The following is a 20,693-nucleotide window of genomic DNA, read 5'->3' on the forward strand; positions in this document are numbered from 1 at the left end:
CCTCCACCTTCCTTGGTGCTTATCAGCAATTCAGATTGCATGCAAATCCCCCGCAGCCCTGCTGAAGAGGAGCTCCCACCGGCCCCCCTCCCTCCTCCTCCTCCTCCTCCTGGGTGGGTTTGTCTTCTCTCCCGGACTCGCTGGATAAGGTTCTCTTCGCTGTAGCCGCGACAGAGCCAGGGGAAAGCCCTCATCTCCGTCCTATCCTCTACCCTTCTCCTGGACATGGGCACAAGGTGGAGGAGCATGCCTCTGTGGACTCTAGCGGTGCTGGTGGCCGTGTGCCTGGGGATGAGCCGGGGACTTTGTCCCGAGAGAGAGCTGGAGAAGCGGGAGGAGGAGGCGAACATCGTGCTGACCGGGACGGTGGAGGAGATCCTCAATGTGGACCCGGTACAGCACACCTACTCGTGCAAGGTAAGCGGGACCCGGGGATGGGGGGCGGGGCGTCAAAGTTCGCCAACTGCTTCCATGGCTTTATGAAGTGATCGAGGCTGAGGGCACCGGGACTGTGGATGTGCGATCAGTGCCGCCGCTCACTCAGGGCACTCTGGCTGCATCCTGGTTTGCATGGACAGAGTCAGGTTCTTGATTTGTCACTGGAAGCATAGAAGCCTGCATTCACATTAGTGTAGATTTTGTATGCATGTGCAAAAAGCTTGTGTCACTTCGTTGTTAACGGCAACCCAAATGTGCCAAGCAAGAGGCACACTAAGATCTGAAAGGCACATGAGCTTCTTTGCTGCATTTGTTGTGGATAGGGCAGCGCCTTTAAGTGTGAATGGCAGCTTATAATGATAGACAGTTATATAGCATGACAAATGACAGTGCTTTATATACTGTACATTCACACCAGTCCCTGAACTCAAGGAGCTTACAATCTAAGGCCCCTATCTCACATAAATACATAATCGGTCCATTATAGACAGAAGCCAGTGGACCTGTCAGCATGACTTTGGGGTGTGGGAGGAAACCCACTCAAGCACAGGGAGAAAGTGTGCTGTCCAGAATTTTAACCATGAACACTTCGGCAAGGCAGAAGTGCCAACCACTAAACCACTCCATCATTTAGGGTTTGTTCACATGAACATCTGCACTCCACCGCACAGCTGCTGGCTGCGTGTGCCCGGACAGTGCCAATGTGCTCGATGGAGACGCATCACACTTTTTTTGTTGGAACTTTAAAGAAATGGCACAGGTGACATTTCATTACGTTCTACGGGCACACCGTGGGGTGCAATGCGCAGCCCCAACACAGCTGGTGTGAACCGACCCTAAAAGAGGTCTTTGGGTTCAACTTCACAGATCCTATTTTTTTGCTAGAATTTGTACATTGATGCCACATGTCAAAACTGAGTGAATCTAGACACATTCGCCTGACATAGCAAATGGAGATCTTTTTTTGTAAGGTATAAATCCTAACTGGCGGAGTGTCTGATCTCTGGCACATGTGGGAGAAAGCATGGCGAATCCTTGATATCTACGAATTATCCTCTCCAAATGTCATATGGTAGATTGGGCCCTGTGGCTATAACATTCGCCTCCATGACAAGCGATTATTAAGGATGTGCCATTGGAGAATAGGAAATCTAGAAGTACGGTGAATGCGACCCAATCAGGAGAGTTGAACGATCAAACTGGCGAATGACCGGCTAATTGATGATTTGCTCTTTTATAACTATGCCCCTTCATAATTGCTTTCTGTTTATGTTGACTTAGCTGTTTATAAATATGGAAAGCATATAATCCAATATAGTACCTGGGGCGGTTTGTAATGCGTCCCCCGGGAATGTAATGTAATATCTATATGGGAAGGGCGTCCCCGGGAATGATAAAGTTGGCAGCTCTGCATCACATGCCATTGTGTCTCGGCACCCCCCACTAGTCATAGACATGAGATGTACATCCTCTGACATAGACAGCATTAGACCTGATTGTTTGAGTGTCTGCCTATTTATGATGCAGGAATGACCGCAGCAAACGATCAGCTTTGGTACAAAAATATATCAGACATATTTTAAAATTCCAGCTGACCATGGTCGATTCAAAGACACGAATCTAATGTATATGTGAAAGTTCTGCGATGATGAACAATCGGCATGGGTAGACCATACCTATCAGAAATAAAGGCAGGAGCACCAGACCGGAAGCTGGGGGACATATTTTTTTGTGTGTGACTTTTGCCATTAGTGACAGTCGGTCGCCCAGTAGCGGTCAGTTGTGTCTGCGATGCTTATTGAGCTGTCTGAATCAGACTTTTCGGAAGGAATGATCAATCGGCATCCTTTGGCCGTGGTCAGCTTTCATCTGTGTGCTCATTAAACATCCTTTCGTAAGATTTGCAGGAAGTTTGGAGGAGTGGTATAATGTGCTGTAGAAATGACTTGTTGCATTCCTTGTCATCATTATTTAGTACTGTCTGCAGTGATACCGCATGGAAATGCTGCCAACTCAGCCATGTCGCCTCTCCCAGCCTGCCGCTCCTTTGCTGTAAAAAAAAAAAAAAAGGAATATGAGTTACCGTGTACCATTTACACCCCATCAATTCATACAGGGGACCTCCCTTTTCTCAATGTCCTGCCCTTATGTTTAGGGGGTTAAAGAAGATCCAGACCCACGAACCAGCACGAACCATTGCCATTTTTACAGAAATGCTTTCATGAACTACTTGCTGATACATTTTTTTTATCCTTTATTGTATCTCAATGCTGCTGATCTCTTGCAACTTCTTAGAGCCACTTCCTGTCTACATGCACTACAGTGATGACTATGGTATTTCTCGTGGCAGGTTGATGGTGACAACAGTCGACCACATCTGCCCAATGTATGCTCATATGGCCTCTTGTGGTCTACCTTGAACACCCATGTGACAGAATAAAGCTGGCTTAAACACCATGGATCAGAATTCATCGGTTTCCAGCTGAAATTCCGTAGGTGGCCCAGAAGGTACCAACCAGCTCAAGAAAAGTAGTTTGCCAAATGGAAAATTGTTGGCTGAACAGTGACTATAGCCAATCAGCTGTAGTTACTGTTGGGGTATTCTGACAGTGGCGGGCGCTGGCTTTAAGAACACAATAGCCCGGCAGGGGGAATTTACCCATTCACGCTCCTTAGTGTGGATGGGGGAATCGAGTGATTTTTGTCGCTCAAAGCTAAGCACGACAAAATGCTCAAAACAAAGGAATCCCAGTCATTTCTGTGGCCCCTGTGCACACCTGAATGTTTGTCCCAAGCAGCCTGTCACTGGAAAAACATACATGAGCTACTTTTTGGCAGATTACAGCGCTTTTTGGTCCCATAGACTTCAATGGGAAACTTTGTGCAACAAAACAAGCGGCAAAATGCTCAGGTGTGAACTGGGACCATAGAAATGAATGGGATTCCTGTCTTAAGCGCTTTGTCACGCTTAGATTTAAGGGACAAAACACCTAGGTGTGAACGTGGACTGAAGGAGTACAGTCAGGTGACAGAGCATTGTCACCCTATTACTGGAAGTGCCTGAACAAGAACTTTCATGGCGGGATCACTTGGTATTATTTTTTTAATGAAAGTGCAGATATGAAAAACATGTTAAATTGGCTTTTGAAATGAACATTTAAAGCTTTTTTTAATGAGATTTTAGTGATTGGGTTTACATATGCTTTAAAGCCTAACACCCCCTGCAGTTGGGCTATCCCCACACGGCAAGGGTTAAGTGTGCATTGAGGTCTAGGGGACCTGTGCAAAGCAGTTTTACTTACCTGATCCCCGCTGCTCCGACAGTCTGCGCTCCCGTCATCTCCTCTACGCTCTGGCTTGGCGACGGTCCTTCAGCGTCCTCACGTATATTGCTAGGCTATCACATTGCATTGTAAGGCTCCATTCACACAGGAACGGTTGTCCACACGTATTCAGCCGGCCTAATACGTGCAGAGCCGATCTAAACAAAAAAACAATGTACTTTAATGTGCATTGATCGGACTTTTTTGAAACAGCCCGCAAAATAATACAAGCGCGATAATATGGCGGATTCTGCATATTTGTGGCTATAGAATAGCTGCAAACGAGCGGAATCCATGCAGATGAAAAATTTTAGCGTTTTCGGCCCGCGCGGGAAACGCAAAACCCTATATATGAATGGAACCTAAGTGATAACGTCAGCAGGCCAGCCAGAGCACAGGGGCGGAAGAAGCTGCGGGCATCGGTCTTGAAGGCTTAGGGAGCGGGGATCAGGGAAGGAAAAGGCTTCCCCCCCCCCCCCTGGAGATAGGATGTAATATGCTAATTACCTGCTGCACCCAGATGCTGGTCATGAAATCAGATCCAGGATCCTAACAACACACCACCCATCTGTGACCGGGCACCAAACTTTGTGAAGTGCAATAGAAGTGTTTGTCAAGCAAGCATGAGAGTGGTCAGCAATGAGCTACTATAGTAAGATCATGAGTCCCAATAACAGCCTGATCAGTTTATGGAGCTCATTCATGGCTCCCCGAGAGAGACGCCGTTCATTCTTTAAGACACTTTAACGGCAGACACCGGTATTGCCAGCACGCCATGACACACACAGATAATATAGCATAGTCTTTTGACCTACATGGTTTATGATCTGTATCACCCAGACACCCGTTTGTTGAACACAACAGTGCAAAGAGCATTTTTGACGTTCAAAGGCAGGGCTGGACACATCCTAGGAGCCAGGTCGTCAATGCTCCTTGAAGAATGACAGCTGGCACCTAACTTTAGAGGTTTTCTCTAGTTGTTGTCAATTGAGCAGGCCCCTTAAAAAAAAAATCCTGCTGGCTCCTGAATTTCATATTCATTTGTCCACCGGCTTGAAGGGCAGGAACACATAGCAACCAACTGGAACTGGATTCCAGTTTTCCAAAGTCCAGTCTGTGAAAGATGAATCAATCAGTTGCCATGGGTTACTAGACTTTTGATTGGTTATTATTGAACAAGCCTGATCTATCACTTCTAAGCACCTGCTGTACAAAGAAGGCTTCAAAGAGGACCATCCCTTCCAGACCCTCCCGGCCATCTTAACCCATTCATGGCTAGTTCTAATTCCTGGGATAAAACCCCAGCCATACTTTGATCACTTTGTAAGCGCTATAAGCTCTCCAGGCACTTATGAGCGTCGCAGACATGTGTTTTCTGTTGTGATGTTGCGAGGAAGTGTATAATTTTTGATATTTTTATATGGTTTAAAAGGAAATCGTGTGTGTCAGTCAGATGTTGGCGACACGCAGCCTGTTATTAGGGTTACAGAACTATACAGAAAAGTGCCCATTTTATGAATATACTTCTATCAAAAGCTCTATGTTTCCAGCACTTACAGCTTATGAATTCTCACTGTGCCTTAAGGGTACTTTTTTCTTCTCTTTGAGAGGTTGAAGGCTGCAGCTCCAACTCTTCATCAGCACTCAGTTCCAGCGAGATTACACGGCGGACTTAACCCATTGCAGCGAGGAAGGAATGTGTCCATGCATGTTTGCCATTTTGAGGATTTTTGCGACGGGAAAGATTTATGGCTTCGCTTAACAAGTTTCTTCATGTCCCTAATGTGGTACAAATCAATAGGAAATCTGAAGGGATTTAATGGCTGCCGAGTTTTCTAATGAGTCTCAGGCTAGGGAACAAATTAGGCCAGAATTAAGGGGTTTTGGCTGTCATCAGAGAAGCAAAGGCGTTAACTTCAGCAACCTTTGATGAAGGATCTGTGGCGTATTGTATCCCATTACTGATGTGCATTGCTTCCCAGGCTCACACCCAGCTATCGTGCAACTACTCATCTCTTTAGGATTGCAAGACTCTGACAGCCACAGACATGATTCCCACCCAGAGGCAGATGCATGATGGGATTGGTAGTTTCACCACAGCTGGACATTTGGAGTTTGCCTACCCCTGGTTTAAACTGCTAAAATGCGGCTCCACCTAAGTCTATGGGAAGATACTGCGGAGGGAGAACCATCTGCCTGGTGTAAAAAAAGTGGCTTAGCGTTTAGCACTTCGGCCTTGCATCACTGGGGTCCCCTATTCAAATCCTGGTCAGGACGCTATCTGCATGGAGTTTGACATTTTCTCCCTGTGCTTGTGTAGGTTTCCGCGCACACTCCAAAGACATATTGGTAGGTTAATTGGCTCCTATCTAATGCTGGGCACACACCTTACAATCATCGCAATACTTTTGTCTGGCGATGGTTGTAAGGTAATTAAAAAAACGTACGATCTGCCCATCTTGGACAGGCAGATCGTACTTGCGATCATCGTAAGCTGCGCCCCCCTGAGGGGGGGTGCTTGCACGCACCGGCCCGTCCGGCTTTTATCTTACGAACATGCTACACACCCGCCGAAAATTGGACAATTCTCAGCGGGTTTTCGAACATGTTCGTAAGATAAAAGACGTGCAACCTTACAGTAGCAGAGGTCGCACGCCTTCCAAACACCTTACGATAATCGTACAATCGTGGGATTTCCCGCGATTATCGTAAGGTGTGTGGGCACCTTAAATCAGCCCTAGTTTCTGTGTGTGTGTGTATATGAGTGATGGGGACCATAGATTGTAAGCTCTAAGGGCCCATTCACACCACATCCAAATCATCTCCAGACAAGACCAGATTGTTTCCGGACCCAAAATGCATCCTAATGTATCTCTATGCTATTTCTGGCCTTTGTTCACACCAGCGCGATCTGTTCCAGACCAGACCAGAAAAATACTGCATGTCTCATTTTGTTTGGCCTGGAACGCATAGAAATGCAGAAACAATGCACGGAATGCACTGGACCACACCTGAAAGCCCATTTCAGCTCCGGAATGCGGCAAAAATGCGATGCACTGTGTTCCAGATCTGATCCAGAAAATGGTTTGAACCCATCCTGAGGTCAGGGAGTGGTGTGAATGTACTGTGTATATTGTTGGCACTATATAAACGCCTGTAATAAATAAATCTCATTGTTCTCACTGATGCACAAGACAGCTGATCTGATCCTAATGATATATATTATGTAAACATAAATTTATTTTCCATACTTCACACATTAACTTTACCTTTTAAAGTTTGCCCTTTACTTGTGACTTTTGAATGACTTCAGGTGTCTCATGTTTTGTTATAGGGTGTTTATTTAAAGACCAACACCTGGCACAATAATCTCACTATAGTTCACTATGTTGTACACTGGCTTTGCTATAGAGCCACCTGCCATAACCATCACTGCCTTCTCCCCCACCCACAAATCATTAGGTGTACATGTGGGTGATGGTCCAGCTCCAGCTGTAACTCTGCAGGTCTCATAGACCTTAACGCTGCAATTTCATCTCTATACAGTTGAAAGCCAAACGGCCCCAAGGTCCGATTTGTGATTGGCCAGGAGGAGAGGAAGACTGATGCTAGATATGCACAAGATGGATTCTGATTGGTGGCTTTGTAAGCTGCACTTTGCACTTCTTGAACTGTTTTAATGACCTAACTTTAAAGTACTCCTGTAATGGCAGTAAATGTTAAAACTGCTACTGTCAATGCAAAATGGACACCTAGAAGTATCATCGGATATCTACATCTGTACCCTGGGAGCTGCCAAATCCTACGTACACTATTATACTAAGGGCCTGTGTGGATGGCATTGGTTTTAGTAGCTTCTTAAATCATTCAGAATTTGTTGAAGGGTGCCTTTCACCTGTAGTTGATCTCCTGACCCGCATTTGACTTGTTTCAAGCAGGTTTTGAATTCCTATAGACTTTTATAGGAATGCAGAATCTTCTTGAAGCAAACAAATGTGTGAACACAGGCCCTTACGGTGATTTGAGTTGATTGTGGCTCTAAACACCTTACTGTTGGCCAATGAGGTCTCCAACGTAGGAGCCAGCAGGATTTTTGTAGGAGCCAGTTTAATTGACAACAAATAGAAAAAGCCCCAATAGTTAGGTGGCAGCTGCCCTTTTTAAGCATCATCGGCTACCTGGCTCCTGGGATTTGTCCAGCCCTGGTAGAGGCTAAAGGTGCCCATACACCTTACGACCATCGCAAGACTTTTGTCTTGCGATGGTCGTATGCTTATTGAAAGCTCGTACGATCTGCCCACCTCGGACAGGCAGATCGTACTTGCGATCATCGAAAGCCCGCCCCGCTGAGGGGCGGGCTTCGGATGACTGCAATGCAAAACGGCCAGTGTGCGCGTGCGCACACCGGCCCGTTCCGCAGCTATCGGACGAGCAGGCTAGAAACCCGCCGACAATCGTACGATTCTCGGCGGGTTTTCGAGCATGTTGGTTCGACAAAAGACGTGCGACCGCACAGTAGAAACGGTCGCACGTCTTCGTTCACACTGCTCAATTCTCGTACGATCGTGGGATTTCGCCCGATTCTCGTACGAGAATCGAGCAGTGTATGGGCACCTTAATAGTGAGTGCCTACTTTGCAATGACAGAAGTTATGAAATTTACAGTATTTCACCACTTCAATACAAGTATACTTTTATTCCTGTAATAATAAGCAGCTGATCAACTTATATGTGCGAGTGAACCTTTTATGTAATGACATCATAATTTGCAAGATTTAATTTATAAAGGCTTCCTGAGTATATGCAGTTCCCACCTAATCTACCCTAATAACTTCATGCTGATTCTTTTAATATACTAGATAACAAGGTTTCTGATATTTAAGTACAGTGGTAACAATATACTATACTCAGCAGATGATAATTAACTGCACAAATATATCACAATCACATATAGTTAATCATTTCATTGCTTCATTGATGCGCTGTCAGTGTAGTGCATTATATATCACGGTGGGGTGGTTATCGTAGAACATTTCCTAAGCGGATAATTAGCATTCCAGAGTGGAAATAGTGGAAGTGAAAGAAAATTGTGAGTATAGATAGTGATAAATTCAACTCTGGGTAAAGGTTAATAGACTGAATAAGGCAGATTGCCTCCATGGTAATTGTGCCCATAGGTAGTGTCTCTACAACGTTATTTATAAGGGCCTTGTCCTTTTATGCTTTATTTATGGATGTGTCCATTGATGGTGCTGTGAATTACACCGACACTATCTGTAAATCCTTCTAATGTTTAGGCTTTCTTGTTGAATGGCAAAAGACCTTGGAAGCTTAGTGTACCATAAAGCTTAGCCCGTATGTCATTTATAAAAGAGGGTGCTGTGTACTGATAACAAGCAGCCGACTTTGAAGACCTTTGGTATTGCTGGTTGACATGCTGGTGCTGTTTGTGTCAACCGTGGCACCTAGTATGACTGCAGACAACCTAAAATCCCATTTAAAAAAATAATAATTTAAAGGAGAACTATAGGGTCAGTGCTTTTCCCCATAGTTCTCCCCAGGGTCACGGGAGGACACAAACTAGCGTCCTCCCGTGAACCAAAGCTCAGTATACCGCGAGCTACAGGTCGCAGTACACTGAGGCAGCCGGGACGAATCCCGACATTACTGTCTGGATCCACCCAGCTGCATGATTGACGACTGTACCCTCCCCCGTTCTTTCAGTCAGTCAGCGCTGGGCGATCGGACAGGGGAGGGGGGAATCCCTGCAGGGAGCCGTGAGTGACAGTCACGGCTCTCTGCAGGGACAGGATTGAGAAGTGAGCGAGCGACAGTATATGTTCGCTCACTTCCCGATCTATTGAGCCGACGTGGGACAGTTTCATTGTCACACGTTGGCTCGAACTATGAGGCGAGTGATTTTCACTCGCCTCCATAGTACTCCTTCAAGTATAAATAAGTGATTCATAATACTGTGTTTCGGTAGCATGAAGTAAAACACTCCTTAAAGCAGAACTCTGGGCAAAACTTTTATCAACCCTTGCAGGGGGGGCCACCCCTGCACTGCAAGGGTTAACTTCTCGTTTGTGTCTAGGAAGAAAAATGAAAAAGTTATACTCACCCGTTCTTTGAAGCCGGACAGAGGTGGCAGCGCTACCTCTAGCCTGTCCCCTCCTCCTCTGCAGCAATGGTATGTCTCTCGGTGTCCTCATGTCCTATACACTGTATATAGAATGTGATGACTCGAGGATTCTTGGACTGCTGCAGTGGAGGGGGAGCGGGGCAGGACGGACCAGTCTAAGGGCAAGCCGGCTCCAAGGATCAGGTGAGTATAACTTTTTTTTAATTTTCTTCCTTCGACACAAATGAACAATTAACCTTTTGCAACGCGTTTGTTCTTGAGCATGACTCCGTGCATTGTGCTGCAGCGCAGTAAATTTTAAACACACATACCGTGTTTCCCCGAAAATAAGACAGTGTCTTATATTTTTTTTCTACGAAAAAAGACACTAGGTCTTATTTTCGGGGGATGTCTTACCTGGCTTGGCTGCAGCTGTCCGCTCTGCCGTCCAGGGAGCCACAAACAGGTGGGAATTACAGAAATCCCTGACGATAGTGCTAGGTCTTATTTTTGGGGTAGGTCTTACTTTCGGGGAAACACGGTATATAGTGCACCTTGATACACATGTATTTAATGCACCTCAATGCACAGATGTGTACACTGTGGTGTTCAGCATTGGAAGAAAAAGCTTTGGGTCTATTTTAAAAGCTGTCTTCGGGTTTGTTGACAGCCCAATCAAAATGAAAGTGTCTTAATGCAATGTAACAGTATATATCTGGCTGCTATCCTGTTTTGTAGCAGTTGTTTTGTATGCAAGCACTTTGCCAGTAAATATAGAAAATTGGATGTTTAGTAACACTCCCGGAAATTCAGTCTTTCTGTAAAGAACAATTTCAGACAGCAGTAAAACTGTAACGACTGCTCTTGTTCAGTTCTATAGCGATTCTTCAGCAAGGATTTACTCCACCTCTAAAATCTCTTATTTTGGCTGGACATTTGATAATAATTCCAGCAATGCTTTCTAGAGCTGTTCCAGGCAACAAGTGAAATCAATCGGTGAGCTACTAATGCTTTCCAGTACCCTGCAGCTGTGCTACAATCTTGGGCTGCAACAACTAATCGATTAAATCGCAAATAGTTAATAATTATCATTTTCGGTTAGTCAGAGGGGGGGGGGGATTTTTTTAATGCAACCAATTGATTAGTTGAAAATAATGGTCAGGCAACTAATCAATTATGAAAATAATCATTACCTGCAGCCCTACTACAATCCAAGATATTTCTTTTTATTTGTTTGTAATCCACTGCGGCCACTGTTTGCGGAATCATGGCAAGTTTCTACAAATTGCATCATGTTGGTGAATGTGACGTTGGAGTGATCATGATCTTAGAGCAGGGAGCAGGGCTGGACAAATCCCAGGAGACAGGTCGCCAATGCCCCTTAAGGCTAGGTTCACACCTGCACTACATCGCACGACACCCGGGACGCACGATCGTGTGCTAGTGTCGCGCGGCCCCATTGATTTCAATGGGGTGACATCCGCACAGCAATTGGCTAAAGAAAGGTACATGTACCTTTTTTGCGACACACGACTCGCGGCGTTTTTAGAAACTAATTGCACCCACAGCGTGATTGGTTCACACCTTGGCGACTCCCAACCGTGCGGATTGCCGCGCGGTCAGGAGTTGCCTATGTGTGAACCTAGCCTCAAAATGGATTGGACAGACTGGCTCCTGAGCTCCATATTGATTTGCCTACCGCTGCCTTAGAGTTAACATGTCCTCTATAGAAATTGGCCTGTTCACACCAGGTGCATTGGGCTGTGTTGGCCAGTCCTCCCAGTGCAGTACCTAATCGTAGACAAGGCACTTTTCCTTGTTTCCTACTACGTCACTTGATACCATTGAGCTGCGGTTGCGTGAGGTGAAAAAATAAACATTCAGCACTTTTTCTTTACGCAGCATGTTGTTATGTACTAAACCGCATTGCAACACGCTGTGGAGAATGGAACTAAATAACATGTCACTTTGTGATATTTTAATAAAGTTAAAGCAGTAAATGGTGCGATTCGCTGCTATCGACACATTGCACCACTTTCTATACAGCTTGCGCGCTTCTGGTTTGCATGGGCCCTTAGGTTGCAGTTGTCCTGTACTGTTATTGACTTTTCATAGTTTCTCAAAACAAATTGCCTGCACAGAATGATTTTCCAGCCATATGGGTAATTATTTGAACCAATATTTTTCATGCCTATTCTCAGCAGTCGTTTATGCACCTTGAATGATGCAATTGTGTGGTTTATTGAATTTTCGGCCTGGCCCAAGATGTCCGAATACAGTCAGAATGACCACTATCTACATCTCCAATGGCTGCTCATCATCTTTTTAAGTGGCCCTGTATCAAACCCACCACAAAATTTCTACTTGGTACAGCCCACATGTGGGAATTCCAAGCAAGAGAGTGTTTCCTTTTCTTTAGCGAGAAGGGACCATTTGTGAACAAAGTAACATACATTTTATCTCCTACATGGCCCAAGTTGTCACAAGTGGGGTGTAAATAGGCCACATGGTCTTTGTATTGTGGGGCTAAAAATATCTTTAGTGAGATGACCACACTGAGAGCAATAATTGCCATTTTGATAACATGTCTGATGATAATCTTGTCTAATTATGGTCATTAGTTTACTGATTGGAATAGGAATTTAAGGAGTAGAGCATCACCGCTGTCCTGTTATCTAGAACCTGGCCCAGAATAGGTGATAAGGATGTCAAGAGTCCCAAGTATTTGGTTGTGTTTTTAACCACTTACTCTTACAACTTTATATAGTAACACAAATCCTAGCTACAATGCCACCATATGAGGATGTAGGTCTGGTATTCTAGTTGATGTGGATTGTGATGTCTGGCACAGATCTTTTGTTCAAGAGTTATCCTGTGCTGCACAGAGAACGGTGGCCTAATCCCTAAAATCCCCTATTAGTTAAAACTAACACAATCATGATCACATCGCAAGTAACAAATCAGTAATGACTGTTTTTTACGATAGACACATCCACATAGACCAACTTTATGTGGAAACCAGTTAACCAACAAATATGTTTTTGAACTCTGAACAGAAGTGGAAGACCAAGATGAATCTTACTCATATACAGGAAAAAAAGACACATAGATGGGGTTATATGGGATTTCGATCCAGTTTTCCAACTCTGCAAAGTACCAGTATGAAGCTCTGTACTGCCTTTCTTCACTTTGTGGTACCACTAAAAATACAGAACATGGCAAACAAACATTTTCAATAGCAAGTGCCAGCGCATATCCGCGTACAACCACATGTAGCTATTGGTTTGTATGGACGGCTGTAGGCAGCAACTGTGTAGGCGCCCTTGTGCATGAGACCCAACTTATTTTATTTTTTCATTATAATTGGAATTTTAAATGGATTAATAATTATTATGCAATATCTGTGTTTTTTTAAAATTTCTATACCATTATCTAGTATTTTCTTGAGGTCAGGGTGCTCAAAGACTGGGTTGTAAATGCCTATGTAAGTGAATTTGTCTAATGTTGGCCTGCTTTGGCCAAACAAAATCACCAGGAGATGAAACTGTAGCTGCAACTGATGAGGGAAAACAGATAGGTAGGTGGCTCTGTTTACAAACTGCTTAGACATGTTTGATGGATGTGTGTGGGAGGATGTGTTAAAAATTAAGTTAACCTTTAAGTAATTGGCACACTGTCAGCTTCACAGTCTAGATAAGAAAAATGTATCTCTGCTTGAACAAAGGTGATGCTTAGGCTGGTCTTATACGGGAAGGTTATTGTAAGCTTTAACAAGGACTTGATATCCTCGTTAACTATGAGATCATAAGTGATAGTAACTTACATTTTGCAATTGTTTTATGCAACTTGTATACGTTTCCGGTCATTTAGCCTGTTTCAGATCATTTACATTCTAAATAGTAGCAAATATGGTTTTCGGTGTGCCCTCTCTTCAATGGTACTGTGCAACACTTATCTACCATAGAGGTGATGATGAGAGAGTCCATCTGTCGGAGGAGCTTAAACCCAATGACTAAAATCTCCAAGAAGATATGACATTTTACTGTAAATCCAAAAGTCTAATTTGGAATTATTATTGACTAATTTCAGTCTGGCTGTGTTTAGGGTTGTACATCTGTACGCATGCACTTTTTTTTTTTTTTACATTCAGGTATATACCCACATACAGCTGCATCTAGCCATTGATTTCTATGGATGGTTGTAGGCAGCACCTAAGGTCCCCAGGCGGGAAATTCCACCCATATTTACATTACTTGGACTTAGGCACCTGTGTGCATGATTCAGAATACAATGAAGACAGCGGGAGATTCTTCAATCAGTGCTCGTAAGCGTTGATGGAGGAATTTGTTCAGTTTTTTTTCTTTCAGCCCGCAGGTTGAGTGAAAAAAATAGAACGGTGTATGGCCAGCTTTAGAGTCTTGCAAGGACTAAGGGGATTTCCAGTTGCGCCAGAGCTGGAGGGTCAGAGTTTGCCTACCCCTGCTTTAGAGAAAAGGTTGCTTAGTGCCAGCTGGGCATCATTCTTAAAACAGCTTCTCCACCTTGTGTGACTTGCCATAATAAGTATTCTAGTAGAGAACTTCATGCCAGACTTTCCTTTCTGTGATCTAATTAGCATGGGCCTCAGATCTTATAAAGGTTATTCAGTAGGACATGAAAGAAGAGCCTCATCCCACAGAATGCCACACTGTATATCACTTTTATTTGTGTGTTTACTGCTATAGTCCATCTTCTGTAGTGCACTAATTCATGTGTACGTGTATATACAGAAAAGCCGGACTATACCTCATTCATACAACTATAGGAAAGTGGAGCTATGGCCCTGAGAAACCTATTGGGTACCAGTTGTATTTGTCTGGTTGGAACCACTTCTATACACTGTTTTGTGTGAGTTTACTCACTTTGTTGTGATACCAAAACAATGCCAAGTGGACCTTTCCTCAAGCGTTACCTGAGAGCTATGTTAACATACTCACAGGGATGTGTAAAGCATTAATGCTAAAACACCTTTTAATTAAGAAAATGCTGCTCTAAGTTCCTTCAAGTACAACATTGATCAAGACCCATGCACTTTGTTTTTGTATTTTTGTTGAAGAAAGGGTCACAAAACCTGAGTGCTGATCCTCCCCTTCAGCAAGGATCACATGCAACCATTTTTGTGTCCCATATATGTTCTGTACATTTTTGATGCAGGCATAAACTTCCATTTTTGCTATGATTTGACCCTGTATAGTCTCGAAACAATGTGTGTGTGTGTTTTTCTGATAACCACTCTGTTAATTCATTAAACACTATTTAATATAAAAAATAATGTGCTGTTGGAAAACAATCTTTATAGGTTATGGGGTGGGAGGTACAGTGCAGACACATACAGCAATGGGTTATAAGGGAACGTAGGCCTGAACATTTTATTCAGTCACTTCACTTCTCCCCAAATATCTTCTGGTGGTGTCTGTTGGTGGCATTGTAACTGACATTACATTGTCTCCTAATCCATCTTAAATGGCCATATATGCAGGCTGTGGGCACCGAAAACAAATCTGTTCTTTGCCCATTCAGGTAACATGTTATGTGCTTTGGGGACCTCAGTGCCATTTATTGTGAATAACACCCAGCGTGCCTTCAAAACACGTGTATTGCTATACCATGTGCGGTGTCCCGTGAATGCTGCTGCGCTACAAAAATATGCAGCCTGTCCCCAGAGTTGATGTACATTTTAACCCATTAGCTTTTAAATGGCTGTGTACCACAGTGGTTGTCAAGGCCTACATTGCATAGCACTTTGTTCTGGTGTGAATAGACAACATATACTAACCATTATTTCTCTCTCCCATTGCTCTGATGGGCAGTGAGAGCTAAAAGAATTACCTGGTACTTCTGGTTATGGAGGAGCGTATGACTTGCAATGTAGTCCATAGCCCTGTGTGAACTACGACTCCCAAACACTTGCAGCTCATGGTGGACTTTACATTTGCTTTGCCCTGCATTGGCAAAGTACAGATTCATTTTAAGACCAGCTTTGGCTGCAATGCTTTAGTTTTCTATTTTGAATTCCTATGTTGAGATTTGTAATTAGAAGTACGTTTGTCGTCCCTCATGCCAAGTCTCTAACATCACAGTTTCCTTCTTCAGAACCATCTCTGAATGCAAACTTAAGCAGAGCATTCTAAATAATAAATGCTAGGTAAAGGCCCAGAGGAAAAAGCATGAAAATTCTCTCAACGTGGCCTAGAAAATGGGGGTGGGGGTGGCTTAGCTAGTAGATAACAAGGCTTGGGATATTTCATTGTAACCAAGGCTTGATCCTACCCCTGTGTGGAGTTTATTTTCCAGATAAGTGTAGCCTGAAGGCAGTTCTTCTCTGATTTTATCGTCCTTTATGGCAGCTAAGTGCTGTTGCTCTTTTGCAATTGCTTCCTATCCACATACATGTACTCCAGCAATATATACATTACATTTCTTGTGGATCTCCTAATGGTGACAACAGTGGACCATGCCTGCATAATGTGTGTAGACAACGGCTCTTGTAGTCTCAATTGGAAGAGACAGGGATAGAATGCGGTCACCCAATTAACAGGAAGTGCCTCAACATGGACCTTCATGGCCGCATTCCAGGTATTATTTTAATGAACTCTGCAGATTATAACATATTTAACATGTTAAAGCCTATATAAAATGTTGGCGATTTGGGTTTATATTTTAAAGTTTTAAAACTGGGGCCTTGCTAGGGACAAATCTGCAAATCTTTGGCTAGCCAGACATGATTTGGAATCAGAAAAATGCTGGCTATTCAGTCCTTGTCCTGCTGGTGTGTTTATGGTGTACACTTTGGTTCTGGAAGCTAAAGGAAATACCTGGTACCTGTGACTCACCCATGTGACAGTGCTGGACCAATCAGTATTGCTGTGGGGAGTTTTCCCCTATTCTGTTCTGGTGTCATGGGGCCAGGAAGTGATGGGAAGTCTTTGGTAGATTTTTCAGTATAGTGGGGAAAGGTTAGAACCTCTGTGAGGTTATTACTGACTGTGCCTTCCTGTCTATGTGACCCCCCCCTTCATGACATGTATTGATGCCACATTGATAAAAATTGAGGAAATATCTCCTCAATGGAGTCACCAACAAGTAAAAATCTGACCAAAATTTCACCCTTCTCTCATTCCATCCTTTTAATAACGAATAATTATAAGAAAAATAAAAAGGATAATAATAGAAAAAATGCCTGGAGTTGGGCTTCCAAATTTGAAACATTTTGTAAACTTTCCAAAAACAAACTAAAATTAACTGAAAATGATTATATTTTCTCTTTATTAAATTTCACAGGTCCTGTGTTTGGTAAGATTCCGGGTTCAGAGGCACAGTTATAAACTAGCACTCATACTGGACACTCAGACATCTTCCTCTTCTTTCTATTCTTCCATTACACTTCAAAGTTCTTACGATTTTGGTTTCTCTCTTTCCTATGTACTTGCGCTGGCAAGGCAGAATGTTGGTTTAATGTTACAAAATGCTTCAGTGAAGGAAGAATGAAAGGAAAATGAAAGGGTTCAGTCCTTGTTGTTTAGCCTATAAGCTGACCCTTTATTACAGGGCAGCCGTGAATTATAGTTTGGGAGGATATGGTAACTCACCCAGTGGAGTCTACACTATGGGCTACAAGCAGCAAGCCCCGGAGACATTAAATCGTGTAGAACATTCTTTTTTTTAAAAGCAGTACATACTGATATACACAACAAGTGAATATTTCACTGTTGGACTAATGCTAAAGCTACAGCTGGCACCCTGTGTAATATATGCAATGAAAAATAAACCTGCAGAGTGTACTAGACTGCTTTTGGCTCTTCCAATGTTGGCTCTTCACGTGATCTTTTCCTGGCTGGTCCCCATTATTCTCCTGAAAAAGGCTACCAGTGGTGGTGTCTGTTTACTGGAAAACCTAAAAGGAGTTTTAAAGTCACAACATATACTATCCTGGTATAACGTCAGCTCTGTCGTACGAATACACACTATAGGTTGGTTTTGATAATGCAATAGAAGCTTACATGGAAAAATCCCTTTTATGTAGTGAGTGCTGCCTTCTGTCTGCCCATCACTTTCACCAACTTCCTGGATTCTCAGTGTGCTTTGCGTCTCTTTCCCTGCTGCTTGATGTGATGCAGTCTCCATTTCTCAGGACTACATATCCCGTCATGCATTACTTTTAGCATGCAATGATAATGTTACATTGTTCAGAAGTTGAGTTGTAGTTCAGAAGGCAGGCTGTGTGACAGTAGTGATACAAGGCAGTACATATTTGCAGTGAAATTATGTCAGTGCATTGATGAAGTACATCCTATGGGCATCTTCAATAAATATACAGACTTCTAGATTAATATGGTTATTAGGAGTGGAATAGAAATTCAATATAGAAATATCTATTTTACGATTTTGACCCTAGCTTCCCTTTAATTTCTCATGCCATGTGATCCACCATGTCTCTGTACACATTATTTAAGAAGCAGTTCTTGATATTTGGAACTTTCACACATAAAATTACCTCTGTCTAGTGTTTAAAGTTAATCACCTGTTATTAAGTTGGGACCCTATTGTTACAGTTGTTTAGGTTGGCCATAGTAGGGCATTTGTTCCCTTTAACGGATGGAACGTTAACTACCTTCTAAGCAGCAACCATATTTGAATTGAAGTTCATAAGGCTAATGACTATTTTGTTGATGTATTACATAGCAGAGTTTGTTTTTTATATCTCATGCTGATCCTTTTTACTTAACTTTCACCTTTTTTGTCCAGATTCGGGTTTGGCGATATTTAAAAGGACGTGACATCGTGACAAATGAGATACTGCTGGATGGAGGCAACAAGGTGATGGTTGGAGGTTTTGGAGATCCCAGCATCTGCGATAACCAAGTGGCTACAGGCGATACACGGATATTCTTTGTAAATCCCGCCCCCCGCCACATGTGGCCCTCCCATCGCAATGAGCTCATGTTAAACTCTAGCCTGATGAGGATAACCCTGCGAAATCTAGAAGAGGTGGAGTCTTGTGTTGAAGGTAAGGACCATAAATTCTTTTTTGTGATTTGGTCAAAAAAGGTTGCTGCTACGCACAGCAAAATTCACAGCGTTCTTGGCCCGGGTGAAGATAAAACAAAGCCAACTGTATATGACCATTATAAAGCGCTTTGTATGTATGAAATGCATCACCTGTAATGTACAGAAACCATTATGTCCTTGGCTTTCACATTGGCATAGGCTGAACATAGAAATGTAGATCTTATGGACGGCCATCTTTGAAGCTGTCATGCACCCCATATGTGCCAAAACAACCTACATTGCATAGAGCAGCTCAGATACCTGGTGACGATACCACTGGGTCTAAAATAAGGTATGTGATAAAAACAAAAAACTTTAATAAAAAAATGTCTCTACTATGTTGACGGAGGAGGAACCAGGGAAGGTAGAATATAAGAAGCATATTATTCATGTTTAAGAGACTGCTCCTTTATATATTCCCATATTCAGAATCAGTAACACTACTTTCCCTACAACTGTCACTGATTTATTCTCCAGCTTTTTTTTTAATGTGAATATTGTGCCATCTATGGATACAATGACCTTCAAAAACCTGCAATCTGATTGGTTGCTTTGGATTACATGGTAACAATTACCTTTTTTATATTGTGTTAGTGAGAGATGCCCTATATATCATGTTGTCTTTTAAAGACCGCAAGTCTTACATTTGGATTTTGTTTCATTGTTTTGCTCTTTTTCATTTACTCCTCACATTTTCCTGACATTTAGACATCTCAGGAAGAAAGATGGCCTCTGTCACTGTAGTACCTGGAAAAGAATGTGAAGGTCATTGCAGAGGTCACAGCTCTATATCACACAAACAAACAAGAAAATGTGTATGTCTTATGAACACCTGTGTTTTATGTTGGTTTACCAGTTTCCTTAGTGACAGTTACCGATTACTGGTGTGTCTCTCACTTCCATTCCAGGATTTGTAAAACTCCGTCCCAGTTCTTCACTCTTGCCTTCTTCATGCATAATCCATAATGAGATATGTGTTGGTTGTACAGTTTTATGTATGCTAATATATAGATTTTTTTTTTTTAATCTGCACACCCATTTGGTATCTGGAAATTAATTTGTTTCACATTGAACTGCAGGCTGCCTTTAAAGCTTAGCAATAAAAAGTAATACATTTTATTAATGACACACAATATATTTGCAACCTGCAGTTTTTTGCATGATTGGCTGATTAGCGTATTTGCACTTTCTCAGCCAAATTGGGATAACACCTATTTTATATTTGTAACATGTTCCCATTTACATAGCATAAGCTACAAAGATATAAAAAAATGCTGCTTGTGGTTTAAGTTGATTTTTACTTGGGTTAGGGTTTCTTGGCTTCTTAAAGTGACATTGAAGGCATACCCTCCCCAATGCTGCTCTAAGCACTTACCTTATTTGATGCCTCTTGCTCCAATCATCTTCCTTACACTCATTCCCGACAGTCCCTCCAGCGCTGGTGCCGGTCTCTGATCCAGCGCAGACTCCTCGTGTCCCACAGTGTCTCTCCGACGTGCACGCTTCCGGCTGCCCGGCTGTATCCATGCATTTGAATTCTCTTTTCTCCCCTAGGTATTTGCCTACTTTTTTTTTTTTTTAAATAATGCAGCATATATATCTACTGCTTGCTAGCGTAGATATATGCAAAAACAAATAGGAGACTTTAATCCTACTTTAATGGTTACATTTTCTACTTGCCTCTCCTTTTTGGAATGTTAGGGGGGGGGGGGTGGGGAAGGAGGA

General features: G+C 42.9%; 1 protein-coding gene across 1 annotated transcript in view; it reads left to right on the top strand.

Annotated features, from left to right (window-relative positions):
* The first annotated feature begins 136 nt into the window (after positions 1-136).
* AGRN (agrin) overlaps positions 137-20,693 on the top strand; it is a 430,880-nt gene continuing 410,323 nt past the window's right edge. The window contains exons 1-2 of the mRNA XM_018563524.1: positions 137-417; positions 18,666-18,927. Of these exons, the coding sequence (XP_018419026.1) occupies positions 226-417; positions 18,666-18,927 (454 nt within the window). The 5' untranslated portion in view covers positions 137-225. The remainder of the gene's footprint in view (positions 418-18,665; positions 18,928-20,693) is intronic.

The sequence above is a fragment of the Nanorana parkeri genome, unplaced genomic scaffold (assembly GCF_000935625.1).
Source record: "Nanorana parkeri isolate BGI_ZX_2015 unplaced genomic scaffold, ASM93562v1 scaffold671, whole genome shotgun sequence".
NCBI classification, from domain to species: domain Eukaryota; kingdom Metazoa; phylum Chordata; class Amphibia; order Anura; family Dicroglossidae; genus Nanorana; species Nanorana parkeri.